Source organism: Geotrypetes seraphini, chromosome 12 (genome assembly GCF_902459505.1).
Source record: "Geotrypetes seraphini chromosome 12, aGeoSer1.1, whole genome shotgun sequence".
In the NCBI taxonomy this organism is placed as follows: Eukaryota; Metazoa; Chordata; class Amphibia; order Gymnophiona; family Dermophiidae; genus Geotrypetes; species Geotrypetes seraphini.
This window is the reverse complement of record NC_047095.1, coordinates 29,883,145-29,897,464: the sequence shown is the minus strand read 5'-3', so window position 1 is coordinate 29,897,464 and position 14,320 is coordinate 29,883,145. Positions and strand designations below refer to the sequence as shown.

Here is a 14,320-nt window from a genome sequence, read left to right as displayed (position 1 = left end):
GATCCTGTACCTCCTTGTTTATTCATGTGGTAGATGGCTACTTGATTGTCTGTTCAAATCAGTATTACGTGGTTGAGGAGTCGGTCTTAAATGTGAAAAGAGCATTCCGAATTGCTTAAAGCTCCAGGAGATTTATGTGTAGAGTTTTCTCTTGGTTGCTCCAGGAGTCTTAGGTGTGAAGACCTTCTAGATGGGTTCCCCATCCAAGCATAGATGCATCTGTTGTTAATACTTTCTGATGCGGTGGAGTCTGAAAAAGAAGACCTCTAATTAGATTGATGGGGAAAGTCACCAGAGCACAGAATAATGAAGGTTGGATGTTACTTGTATCTTCAGAGATAAGGTTCCAGAAAATTGAGACCATTGGAATGACAGAGTCCATTGAGGAATTCTGCGCTGTAGACTGACAAAAGGAGTAATATAAACTGTGGATGCCATGTGACCTAGAAGTCGTAGCATTTCATGTGCAGTGACTGTTTGATGAGCTGAAATGGTTTGGCAGATTTGAAGGTGGTTTTGGAGGCTCTGTTACAGTAGAAAGGCATTGGCTTGAATAGTGTTTAAGAGTGCCCCAATGAATTCCAGAACTTGTGTAGGCTGTAATTGAGACTTTTTGTAATTGACTGCAAAGCCAAGAAGTTCCAAAAGACACACTGTTGAACTGATTACTACCTGTGCAGCTTCCGGAGTCGGGGCTTTTATCAACCAGTCATCCAGATAAGAGCAGATATGGAAGCTGCATGAACAGTGTTGTAGCTATTACAATTAAGTACTTTGTGAACATTTTCGGCGCTGATGCAAGTCTAAATGGGAGTACTTTGGACTGGAAGTGACGTGCTCCTATTTGGAAATGAAGATATTTCCTGTGGATAGGAATATGAGTGTAAGCTCACATGAGATCCAGTCATTCTTCTCCAACAGTGGAAGAAGTTTCCCAGAGGGTCCATGCGAAACTTCTTCACTAAGAATTTGTTGAGCACTTGGAGGTCTAGGATTGGGCATAGACCTCCAGTCTTTTTTGAAATGAGGAAATACTCTGCCCATTTGGAATGAGGACCCCTCTGCCCCTCTCCTGAAAAGGAACATGCTCTACTGTGTTTAGCTGGAGGAGGGCTGAAAGCTCATTTTGAAGGAGTTTTCTGATGGGAGGTGAAAAAGGACTCTCTTGGAGGATGGAGGGCATAACCCTGTTTGATTATCTGAAGGACCCAATTGTCTGATGTGATAAGGGTCTACTGTTGGCAGTAATAGATTAAACAATCTCTAATGGGAGGAGACTGAGGCTGAGGTTGAAAAATGTTGAACACTAGCAAATCACCTGGACCGGATGTTATACATCCCAGAGTGCTTATAGAATTGAAAATGAACTTGTAGAGCTATTGCTAGTAATCTAATATAATAAAATGATAGGCCGCGCATGCGCACTAAAAAAATGTGTTCCCTGATCCGTCGCGAAAACACGAGTGCGCATGCGTGGGTTTTACGTCACCACCTGCTCTCCGATCGATCTCTGTTCCTCCTGCACCATGGCACGCCAGGCATGTCCGCGGCCGGCCTCGAGCTCCTGGGGGCCGGTGGCGCGCCAGCTGCCCGGCCGGTGCTGAGGCCCCGCCTGCCGCTTCCGCCCTACACGGCGGCGCCAGACCTGGCCCTAGAAAACTCTGAGGCCCCGAGAGGGAGAGCGGCGCTGGCACCAGGGAGGGGGGGGGGACACACGAAGGCTCTGCCGCCCGCTCAGCTCGGCCGCTCCGTCTCTGCCGGGGCTAACAGCAGCAGCCCCCGAAGCTCCTCACCAGCGTGTCCCGCCCCCTCGAGAAGGGTTGAAAAGCTGGCCTCGCACGCTCTGCAATCAACTGCAGCTCGCAGTGTCCAGAAGCGGCGATGGTGGTGCTGCTGCTGGTGATGCTGCTCCCGCTGCTGTGCGCGAGCAATGCACCGGAGCTGGACCCAGCCTGTCGGCAGCGGCTCGACGAGATGGCGAACGGCAGCGGCTGACAGGAGGAGACAGAGGGGAGATGCTTGATTGATGGGAGATAGAGAGAAGGGATATGTTGGACTGTTGGGGGGGATAGAGAAAGGGGAGATTCTGGTCTGGTGGGGAGGAGGAAGGGAGGCCTACTGCTGGACAGGGAGAGCAGGAAGAGGTGCTGATGGACGGGGGGGAAAAAAAGGAAGGGAGGCCTACTGCTGGACAGGGGGAGCAGGAAGAGGTGCTGATGGATGGGGGAAAAAGGAAGGGAGGCCTACTGCTGGACAGGGGGAGCAGGAAGAGGTGCTGATGGACAGGGGGGGAGGTAAAACAAAAGGAGAAGGGCTGCTGCTGGATAAGGGGAGCAGTGAAGGCGTGACTGGGGAGCAGGGAGAAGTGCTGCTGGACAGGGGGAGCAGGGAAGAGGGACAGGGGGAGCAGTTAAGGAGTGCTGCTGGACAGGGGGAGGTAAAAGGAAGGGAGAAGGCCTACAGCTGGACAGGTGGAACAGGCAAGGGGTGATGGTTGACAGCCGAGGAAAGAGAGAGACAGAAAGCGGCCAAGGGGAGAGAGAGAGAGAAAGAAAGAATGAAAGATAGACATACATATATTCTAGCACCCGTTAATGTAACGGGCTTAAAGACTAGTTTGTAATATTTCTCTTAAATCCAGCATAGTATCAGAAGACTGGAATATCAGTCGGGGTGCGTTTATAGACTTGATGCCTCCCATTAATAGCCACTCATCTACCCTCTGTGTCCCTTTCTACCTCATCCACAATAAACTGTAAATCTATTCTAAGAGGAATTATAACCCATGCCACTTGGGGAACTTGGTTGAGGGGCTAAAAATACTTATGTAAAAGCCCACCCCTGCCATAACCCCTCATTCCTTATCCAAAGGTGTGTTTCCTGTAACAACACTAAAGCTGCACACCTCGTATTTCACCAGTGTCATTATGCTCACGTTACCTCTTTCCTGAAGTTGCTTCACTGGCTCCCTATTTGTTTCCATATCTAATTCAAACTCCTCTTATTGACTGTGGCTCCTCAGTATCTCTCATTTTATTTATTTATTTATTCAATTTTCTTTACCTTTCTCCCAGGGGAGCTCAGAATTTATTCAAGTATTTAAGCATTTTTCCCTGTCTGTCCCAGTGGACTCACAATCTATCTAATGTGCCTGGGCAGTGGGGGATTAAGTGACTTGCCCAGGGTTAACAGAAGTAGCGTCCCATCTGTCTTATGAAGACGAAAGCCGTATTATTTACTTGGAGGAATGATATAACTTTGTCAAACCCATTCATTCTTAATAACACCACACTAAACTTAGTTCCTTCAGTTAAGATTCTTGGCGTACTAATTGATGAAAAATTCACTTACCATGATCACATTTCTCTTACTGTTAAAAACTGCTTTTTTAAATTACGCCGAATTAGATCAATATCCAAATTTCTAACCCCTAAATCTATCACAATACTAATTCACTCATTAGTAATATCGAAACTCGATTACTGCAATTCTCTCTTTCTTAACATATCATTGAAAGAAAAAAGGAGATTACAATTGATTCAAAATACTGCAATAAAATTAATATACAATGCAAAGAAATATGATCATGTCTCTCCGCTGTTAATAGATTCTCATTGGCTACCCATTAGTCATAGAATCACATTTAAAATAATGTTACTCATCTTTAAAACTTTAGCCTGTGGTGAACCCCAATTCATATCCAGACTCTTGATACCTTACAATACACAACGCTCTCTTCGTTCCTCTAACCAGAATCTTCTCTCAGTACCTTCCCTGAAAATCATTGGTACAAGAAGGGCCGACATTTTTTCCGTGACAGGTCCCCAATGGTGGAACGCCCTTCCCCAATATATTCGTAAAGAAAAAGATATTTTAATATTTAAAAAACTTTTAAAATCTTATTTATTTAGAGATGCTTTTAATGTTTAAAGCATAGTATGTTTATAATTGCTGAGGTTTTTTACTCCCCTTACCTATTGTTATTTCCTTTATTCTACCCCAAACAAAAATTGTAACTTTTATCTTTTCCTTCCCAACTGTATGTTTGTTTAAGTTAAATGTTTTTTGTTAAATTGTGAATCCCTTTCTATTTTATTATATTTTTGTTATGTACATCGCTTAGTGATTATAATAGGCGATTAATCAAATTTTGTTAATAAACTTGATAAACTTGATGAATTATGTGAAAGACTTTCTGGGTCGGTGAGATGGTGGAAGAGATGGATCTGAAGGTATATTGTAAGACTCATCTCCTGACAACTCCAGATAACTCCTGGAAGAGTGTGCAGATAAGTCCGTCATACTCCTTGATATCAGGCCTTGTAGGATGAGACCAATGAGATGAATGTTGAGGAGAGCCTGGGAGCATTGGGCTGCAGCTTTGAGATCTGATGTGACTGAGTCAGTAAAATAATGCTGCTTTTGAGTTGGCTCTCAAGCAGCATTATTCATTTACCATGGAAGTTCATAACTTATAGTACTGAGCTATTACAGATTTGTGACTCCTGTGATAAATCAAGGCGGGGTAAAAGCTGTTGCTGCTTGACAGGGGAATTTCATAGGAGATTTTGCCATGGGTAAATCATAAAAAATGTATTTATTGAAACACTTTTCAGAATCACTCTCAAGATCTCAAAACACTTCTCAGAAAATACAGCAGCAAACTGTTTTACTTCTTCTTTGTCCATTAAGACTGAAATTGGAAATAAAGTTTCTGCCTTGAACCTTTAGGTGGGCATTAATTGATATTTATGATACTGGGTAATGAGTTAGAGTAGAAAAATTAATGCCAACTATAACCTCACCTTTTCTCCAGGAACTCCAGGTGGCCCAACTTCTCCAGGTAAACCAACAGTTCCCTGCATGGAAAAAAAAGATTGTTCATTAAATTTAAGTCAAGAAATTATCTGAAGAAGGTTGTGTTTGTGTAACTACAAAATAACCTAAGAACATTTGGTGCAGATATATGTTTTAAAAAACCCTTCATTTTTGCTCCATCAGCTTTCCTCCAGCACAAAATAAGATATTACCGAATACTGAAGGAGCAAAGTTGCCACAAACTTATAATTATCAGTAGCACTTGTTATTAAGGGCTCCTTTTACGAAAGTGGGCTAGCGTATTTAGCGCACACACCGAATTAGCGCGCGCTATAGTGCACGCTAGCCGAAAAACTACCGCCTGCTCAAGAGGAGGCGGTAGCAGCTAGCGCGCGAGGCATTTTAGCGCACGCTATTCCGTGCGTTAGGGCCCTAACGCGCTTTCATAAAAGGAGCCCTAAATGTAGTTTGCCAACCAAACAGCAGCAAATTGTTGCAGAATGGTTTATCTAAAGAAAGACACTCTACGGACCTGAAATAATTATTTTTTAAATATAGTGTATACAGTATATAGTGTAACCCACACTATATACAGTTCTATGTAGTTAACAAAATAAACATAAATTGGAATTTACACAAGATACTTAACAAAATCAACACAGAAAATAAATACCAGTATATAAAAGCCATCTATTAAATCTTGCATCTGCATTTTTATTTTGAACATCCACCATCTGATATTCAAAGTGACCTCCTACTCAGTTAAAGTGCTTCTTCCTGCCTATCTGCTGCTATTCAGTGGCATTTAACCAAACAGTGCCACTGAATAACAGCTCTAATTGCCCCTTCTCTGCTCAGTTAGTGTCAGGATGGCTCATGTGTAGACCTTAGATAGAGCCTAGGCAGAGCTGGAACTTAATTGGTTAACTGGTTAGCATTAATATTCACATCGCTAGCTGGTTAAATTTAGGACAGCAAAAAGGTTAACCTACCTTTATCCATGGAGCTAACTGAGTACCAGTCTGAATATCAGCCAGTGTCCTAGACCAGGAGTAGGCAATTCCGGTCCTCGAGAGCTGAAGCCAGGTCAGGTTTTCAGGATATCCACAATAAATATGTATGAGATAGATTTGCATCTGAAGGAGGCAGTGCATGCAAATCCATCTCATACATATTCATTGTGGATATCCTGAAAACCTGACCTGGCTCTGGTTCTCGAGGACCGGAATTGCCTACCCCTGCCCTAGACCATGAGTACTGAGATGCTACTGCTAGAGTTCTTGGTGGCCATTTTGAGAAAGGAGACACAATGGCAGGAGCAATGGGCTGGATTAAAGTGTTAGTAAGAACAGTAAGCTTGTAACCACCATGTAGGATCCCTCAGGGCTTATCACTATCATTAGTTTTGCTTCACATTTTTATGACTTGTTTGGGTACCATTCAATCAGAATGTAATTATGCAGATATCTTTATTGAGTGGTATGAAATGGGCTCTGTTTGCAAGCATATAAGTGCATACAGACATAGCCAGCCCTGCAATTTCTTTTTTTTGGGGGGAGGGGCAGGGGCAGGGATGGACTGGGGGAAGCAATGCATTCCTCTCTCTCCCCATCCCCCTATGCGGGTGTGCCAGGCATACCTTTTGCAGGTAGGGATGCCAAGACCCACCAACCAAATAAATGGACTGCCACGACTCCCCACTGCTCATTTCTGGCTCTGAGCAGCATGTCGGAACAGCATGCATTCATCCTCATGCTATCCACATGCTCCGCAGAAAGACAAACCATACCAGAGAGTCTTTTTGCAATATCGCTCACACAAGATATTAAAAAGAGTCACCCCAAGGACAGATCCTTATGGCACTCACCTGATAAAATCATTTTCCTTGGAGCAAACTCCATCTTTTATTTCCCTCTGTCTCCTTCCGTTTAACCCGTTTTTAACCCAGTCACTTTAAGGCCCATAACGAGGGCATTCAGTTTATTTATCAGCTGTCTATCAGCTTAACCAGTTAAGTTGCAGCAGTTAAAAATGAAACCAGACATTTAATGCTAGTTGCTGGATATGGCCTAGCATTGAATATGTCTCGTATGTTATACAAATACAGGTATAAGACTCTTCATCCAAAATTCCAAAAACCGAAAAGCTCAGAAAACTGAAATTTGATGCAAACAGGAAGTAGTCAATTTCCCTGATGTGAGACACACTGAAACCAACGCAGGTGCAATTCAAGTTGGAAGGCTGGAAAAATGGCAAAGAGAGCTGCAGATTCCACTCAGGGTGGCAGTGAGAAGCAGAAAATGTCTGCCTTTTTCTGAATTAACATTTCCATTCCAAAAACTGAAATATGACTGATCACAAGGATTTCAGATAAAGGATCTTGTACCTGTACTTCTATACTGCCTTTACCTATTTAGTTCAAGAACGAATTACAAAATTAATAGCTAGTTTAGTTGACCCAGGATTTACAAAAAGTGAAGTGAGTTATACCAATATAATATTGCTTCAATAGGGTACAAATTAGCTTGTGGTTGAATCAGTTTCCTGAAATAGAAAAGATTTTATCAGTTTCCTGAATCTGAGATAGTGAACAAGCATAAGTTCAATGGAAGTTGATTCCATAGATTAGCTAGAATATTTAGAAGACCCTTGGAGTAGTACTGCTAAGTCAGATAGGTAACTAGGAGCATTGCCATAAAGGATTCTGAAGACTGTGATGCCTAGTTTGAATATTATTTCAGATGTAATAGTCAACCAATGTAGGCTTTTGTAGTAAGGTTGTAGATGTTCAAATTTCCAGAGTCTGAAGATCAGTCTGACTGTTGAATTTTGAACCAGCTGTAATCAGGTTATAAGAAATTTGGAACAGATTGCTAATGTGATGTTGCAGTAGTCCAATCTCGACAAAATCAGGAACTGTACTGAAATTATTCCATATCAAAATATTTTTTTATGGATCTAAGTTTTTTCATAATCAGGAAAAATTGTTTAAATATAGTTTGTGTGTGTTGGTGTATTGATACAAAGTTGTCTACTTCAAACCCTAGCATCCATGAGTGTAGATCTAGTAGGAAATTGTTCCCATTTAGAACAATGTTCGGGGTCAAGGTAAAGTTTGCAGTGGAATACCCGTGCAATGAAGGATGAGGCTGTCACCACCTTGACCCCGGCTGCAGCTGAATGAAAAAGACACTTAAGGATGAAATCCACATGCCTGTCCTGAACATCCTTCAGGACCACTCCTCCATCAGAAGGGACAGAAGTACGCTTGGTGACCTGAGCCACACAGTTGATTCCACCTTTGGAAAAGCAAAGTGGTTGGTAAAACTGACCGCCATGGAATAAAGCCTCACCACGGCCTGAGCGCATTTCATGGGACCCTCCTGGTTATCCTAAATTTCTGACAGGATATGAACCACATCAGGGTTATCAGGAAAGGAGGCAGTTAGTGGTCTCTGATAACTCATGAGAGAACAATCCTCCTGAACTGGTTGATCTGGCTGCAGTTTTAATTCCTACAGAGATTCTGTGATGAGGTCCTCCAGATGAGCAGGTTTGAAGAACCTGCTTACTGTGGGATCATCAGCCAGGTCCCGGAACCCACACGGATTCTGATCATGGAGCTCCGCCAAATTTGCCACATCAGTGGATGCCGCTGAACTTCCCTGTGAAAGCAGAGGGATCGAGAGAGTGCCGACACAATCACAGGCATCATCCTTTTACGCTCCAGGATCCCTGCCAGGGAACCTAGCGAAAGACTTGGGCCGAGCGGAGGTGAAGTCCCCATGGATGGCTCAGACATCGGTGGGGTGACCACAGGCGTGGATTTCTTAACTAAGTATGCCAGATAGAGCATATTCACAAATTCCAAGGGAAAAAGATCCCCTGCGGTGAAAGCCACCCTGTGTACCTCAGACTTAGAGTGCTTGAAAGACTTATGAGGCTTTTCTCCGGAACCATGCTTGCATTTCACTGATACACCACTAGCGCTCTCTCGAGAACCCCTAGATGCGATTTTCACAGAAATTGGGGCAGAAGGTTCAAGGACGGTCTCCCATGCAAACTTTGCCCCCTCCCCCTTGCAAGCTGCAGCGCATGTGGAACATGGCTGCGCATCTGTCAGCCAACCGCCACAAACAAAGCATGAATCTGTCCCATCCCGACCTGAGGAGGCCATCTGTGGAGTTTGAAGCAAAAACGAAACTCCTAACTATAAAAAATATAGTTTTATTCAAATCTGGAAAAATCCAAGATGTCTACAGCGGGTGCCGATTTTGCAATAAAATAGCCCAGGAATGGAACAGGAATCCCTAAAAAAATGGCGATTTGGGGATTTTAAAGGTGGGGAGGGGTAAGGCATGAGGGAAACCACCCAAAACCCAAAGCAGGCAATGCTGGAACAGCATGTAGGAGGTCTAAAGCCTCTGGAAGCTGGAAAGCAGGATTTCAAGTCTGACTGCCCCACTGGCCCGACCACCACCGCTGGTGACCTCTGCCACCCTCGGATACATTGTGCAACCACCTGGCAGAAGCACCTGGCTCCAATCCTGGTCATGCCTCCATTGAACTGCTCAACCTGTACTAAACCCACTAGTGGATGAACCTGGGGTGAGCTAGCTCCCGATCCCAGAGCCCCAATCTGACCTGCAGGCTGTCTAGGGGGCTTACTACAGAACAGGGAACCCCACAGAAGCAGATGTTCTCTAACAGTCTGTGATCACCCGCTGCAAGGGTGTTCCCGCAGGGAACCTCCACAGCACAAGAGGAAATCCACGAAGGAATTACCGAAAAAAATTTCTGAAAATTAGCAAAAGAAAACACGAGCAAGGAGATATGGTCCTACAGGCTGGTATGTAGAAAGCAAGAGTGGGGTCCAAGGGGCATGCTCTAGGATATGCTAGCAGAAGGAGGAGTTAAGACAATCATTTGAAGCTTTCTACAGTGCCTGGCGGCTGAGGATGCATAAAACCCACTGGTCCCGGAATAAAGGGAGATTGCACAAGAAACATCTCTTATGAAGTTCACATCATTGCAGACCACTTGCAGGTTCATAGAGTGGTAATGTTTTATTAGGATTTTATATACCGCCTATCAAGGTTATCTAAGCGGTTTTACAATCAGGTTCTCAAGCATTTTCCCTATCTGTCCCGGTGGACTCACAATCTATCTAACGTACCTAGGGCTATGGAGGATTGAATGACTTGCCCAGGGTCACAAGGAGCAGTGCGGGGTTTGAACCCACAACTCCAGGGTGCTGAGGCTGTAGCTTCAACCATTGCACCACACATTCCTCCATAATGCCTCATTCTGCCAAAGTGGTCTTAGGGCAATGTGTGTGCAATCTATAGTCCCCAACACTGAGGAGAATTCAGCAATTCCATAGAATTCCCTTATGGTCTGCTCCCTCTGTTCTGGGGTGCATGAAAAGCTGGCATAGTTATGTAGATACCTGAACACAGTCTGCAAGAAGGAGTCAGTACAATAGCAGGTGACAGATTATTATATGATGCCAATGCCAACCTCAACAACGTGCTGGAAACTGCCAGTGACAATATAGGATAGGGCTGATATGGTTCCTTAAGATAGGGGCCTCAAGATCATTTCTCAACAGCTTATAGAGGTCAGCAATGGTGGTCCTATTTAATCTGGTTAATTTAAATGCTTCTTCCTCTGGTTGTACTGCCACTAGGGAAAAGGCATGATAACAATGAAAACAAATTATTCTAAAACACCGATTATAACTGCTAAGCTGAAATAGGATATTCAGATCTGCTCAGGGATATCCACCAAAAATGCTGTCCTAAATATAGCCAAGCCTATGTCATCTGTTGTCTACAGATGTGGCACTGAAAACTGACCTTATCTGCTAAACTTGTAAACATGACCCTTGCATGTCCTGACATCCTCTTGCTTAGCTGGCTTTCAGAAGGCAGTCTCCACTAATATCCAGTTATCCACCATCAGATGAATATTGGGTTTGTTTGGTTTTATCATTCATAACCATATAAGTGCCATTTTTGGCCGCTTATCTGCTGGCTAACTTTTTGAATATTTGCCCCAGTAAAGTCAAATTGTATGCTTCATGGAAATATCGTGTTTTCACAAAAAAAAAAACCCCAACAGTTTACACATCACAAAATTGTATATTCAAAGAAATTTAGAAAAGACTCCAAGGGGAGTGTGTAAAGCAGACAGATAGTTAAAGCACAGATAATGAATCATTGTGGTGGCTGTAACTGAAGAAAATAAAAGGGTTATGGAGAGGCTGTGATAAGATACATTTGGAATTCAAGAGGCCAGGCAAAGATCGAGTACAGTGAACTCTAGAAATGAGGGGAGTAGATGGTAAAATGAGTTAACATGGAGTGAATCACTTGTTCTTTACGAACTTTCAACAAAGCAGCTGATATGTGATCTCTAGGCATAAATGTTAACAGATACATTCTGAGAACCTTTTTATCCAATGTTGCTAACAGTTAAAACATTTTATTTCCAGTAATGTGAAGCAATTTCCTGTGTTTCCTCTCTGAGTTTTTTCATGCTTTATGTATTTTAGAGACTAACCTAACTCATTTAGACTTGGTATATAACCAACTTTTTGCAATTAATCAAAAGTCAATATACATAAAAATAGTTTTTAAAAAAATTATTTATCATGATGCAAAGATCAGGACTCAGATACAGGCACATCAAAGGGTCTTCAGTGACAATTTTCATTGATAGGGAAAAATGTTTGAGTACCTGAACAAAATTCATGTAAACCGTTCTGAGTGTCCCTGGAGAACAGTATAGAAAATTGAATAAATAATAAATAAATATACTAAATTTGGCATTAAGGTACATTAAATATAAAAACTATGTAGGTGAAAGTTTTTTATGCCGATGATGTCTAGTAGGCAGAACCAAATATATATAGTGGTTCACCTAAGATCTGAAGCTTTTTCTTTCATCTAAGCAGACTTCTTCAGACAACATATTGGTGTATAGCAAGTGGGGAGAAGGTAAAATGCTGTTTCATTTTATATTCTTTACATACCCCACCTTTGACAAAACCGCGCTAGTGTTTATTAGCGCTGGCCGCGGCAGTAACAACTCTGACACTCATAGGAATTCTATGAGCATCGGAGCTGTTATCACTGCAACCAGCGCTAAAAAACGCTAGCAAGGTTTTAGAAAAAAAAAAGGGGGGGGAAGTTATTTTATTTGGCAGACCCATTCTGCATTATCTATCAGTTGGATTAACCTGTCTTTCTTTACTGATTGGGTGCTTTGTAAGAAATGACTATCAGTTGCAGAGCCTTTCAAATGCTATTTATCAATAAGCAGATCGATGTGAGCACTTAGAAAAGGGAGGGGGAATGGGGAAACATGGAGTCAAGAAAAAATTTAGAAAAAAAATGATATAAAATGAAAAATGGAATTGGTGGGAGGAAGGCAGAAAATTGAAACAGAGGAGAATTAGAAGATAATTTCAAAGTGTTTTATACTTGGACGCACAGCGGCAGTCAAGAGGCCTAAGACGCCTCTAAATATATCTAAAAACCCATTTCGAGTGTCGATTTAGTCAGATTTTTAGACATATTTTTGTTTAGATTATGTACCTCATAGAGTGTAAATAGGGTTCCAATTTTGTTTTAAGCATTTTTTAATTGTTTTAAGCACCCAATCTTTGGATTTTTACAGTGATTTTGATTGGAAAATCCATAAGAACGTTTCAGCACTCTGACCTGGAGCTTTGAGAAGTTTTAAAACTTTCCATATACCTGATGCCTGCGAACAGTCCACAGTGCCTCAAAAAGATTTTTAAAGGTACACTAGTTCATTTTGATCTTCCTCTATGTGATATATGAGCCAGTATAAGACTTTGCAAGTGATTTTACAAGATTTAGAAGTGCTTCTTCGAGTGTTCATGCAAATTAAGAAACCTTCTGGATCAATAAATATAGGATTTGCTATTAGGTTTGATAGTTTCACTTCACTGCAGCTGGGGTTGGTGGTCAATGGTAAGTCCAACTTTCAGACATTTTAGTGCCTATACATATATTTAACTTTCTACAGTATTTTTGTACTATTAAGTTTGACTATGTGGCTCTTATTCATTATTTTTTTATATGTTAGATTTTACCAGTTCAGCAAGGTTGGATTTTAGGACCAATTGGGGGAGCTCCCATTTTTTTTCAGTGATTATGTATTTATTATAATTTAAGCTTTTAATATTTTTCTTTTATATAGTTGAAGCATGAATTTATATAAGAGCTATTCCAAAACTAATGCAAAAATGGGCATAACGTTTTTAATAACTGACATAGGTCGTTCAAATTGTATATGTTGATAAGAATTCTATAAAGGTGCTTCTGAATTGTAGGTGAATAATGGATTCCAAGCAGAAGCAATGTGCCATCATCGAATGCTTGACGAAGCAGGGGTGCAGGCTCTTGTCAGGTGTAGATTGCTTTTGTTAATAGTGTCATCTTTGAACAGCCCGCACCCCTCCTTCATCAAGCATTCAATGATGTCACGTTGCTTATGCTTGGAATCCATTATTCACCTGCAATGAAGAAAAAGATTCTGTTAACACCTGTATAGAGGAAGAGTTACTCTACCAACATGTGCAATTTTAACAACCCTTGTCAGTTAATAAAAAAGTTATGCCTACTTTTGCATTAGTTTTGGTACAGCCCTCATATACCTATCTGTCTGTCTGTCTGGTTTGAAAAGTTCAGTAAAAAAGCAAGTTCAACAAATATTTAAACAAATTAAACAAATGCTAGCTTTGCCGACCTGCTCTCAACTGCCTCCATTCCTTGAATCACATGACAGGTGATTTCAAAGATACTGCACAATTAAGAGTGATCCTTGTCAGTCTGGTGGAGCACAAGCAGAAATTTTTTGCCCCTTATCTCATCCTCACTGCTTCTTTACAACATTGATACTCTACCTTCGCACGTGTCCCTCTGCTCTCTAGACTGGTCCACAACAAAGCTTCTTCCCAGTTTCCATTCCCCCCCTTCCACTGTTATGACTCCCTCACTTCCCTTCCTGCTGATATTAACTGCCTAGACCAGGGGTGTCAAAGTCCCTCCTCGAGGGCCGCAATCCAGTTGGGTTTTCAGGATTTCCCCAATGAATATGCATGAGATCTATTTGCATGCACTGCTTTCATTGTATGCTAATAGATCTCATGCATATTCATTATTTGACACCCCTGGCCTAAACCTAATTCTATCCTCCAACTGTTCAACCACCAAATTCTGCAATACTACCATTCCCCTTTCTGATCATCACCTGTTAACATTCACTATTCATCACCCTACCCCCAAGATCCAGCAAATTGCCACCCACACATTTAGGAACTTTCAGGTTATTGACCCCTTAGCCCTCTCCAGTGCTGTCTCATCCCTCTCCTCAACTACTATATCACACAAGACTGTCAACAAAGCTATCCTTTCTTATAATACCATTCTCTCCTCTGCTGTAGATACCCTTGCTTTTCCAATCTCAC

General features: G+C 42.0%; 1 protein-coding gene across 3 annotated transcripts in view; it reads right to left on the bottom strand.

Moving 5' to 3' along the window:
- COL24A1 (collagen type XXIV alpha 1 chain) overlaps positions 1–14,320 on the bottom strand; it is a 460,026-nt gene that overhangs the window by 172,652 nt on the left and 273,054 nt on the right. For all 3 annotated transcript variants that reach the window (XM_033916356.1, XM_033916354.1, XM_033916355.1), the window contains exon 25: positions 4,806–4,859. In XM_033916356.1, coding sequence (XP_033772247.1) covers positions 4,806–4,859 — 54 coding nt within the window. The remainder of the gene's footprint in view (positions 1–4,805; positions 4,860–14,320) is intronic.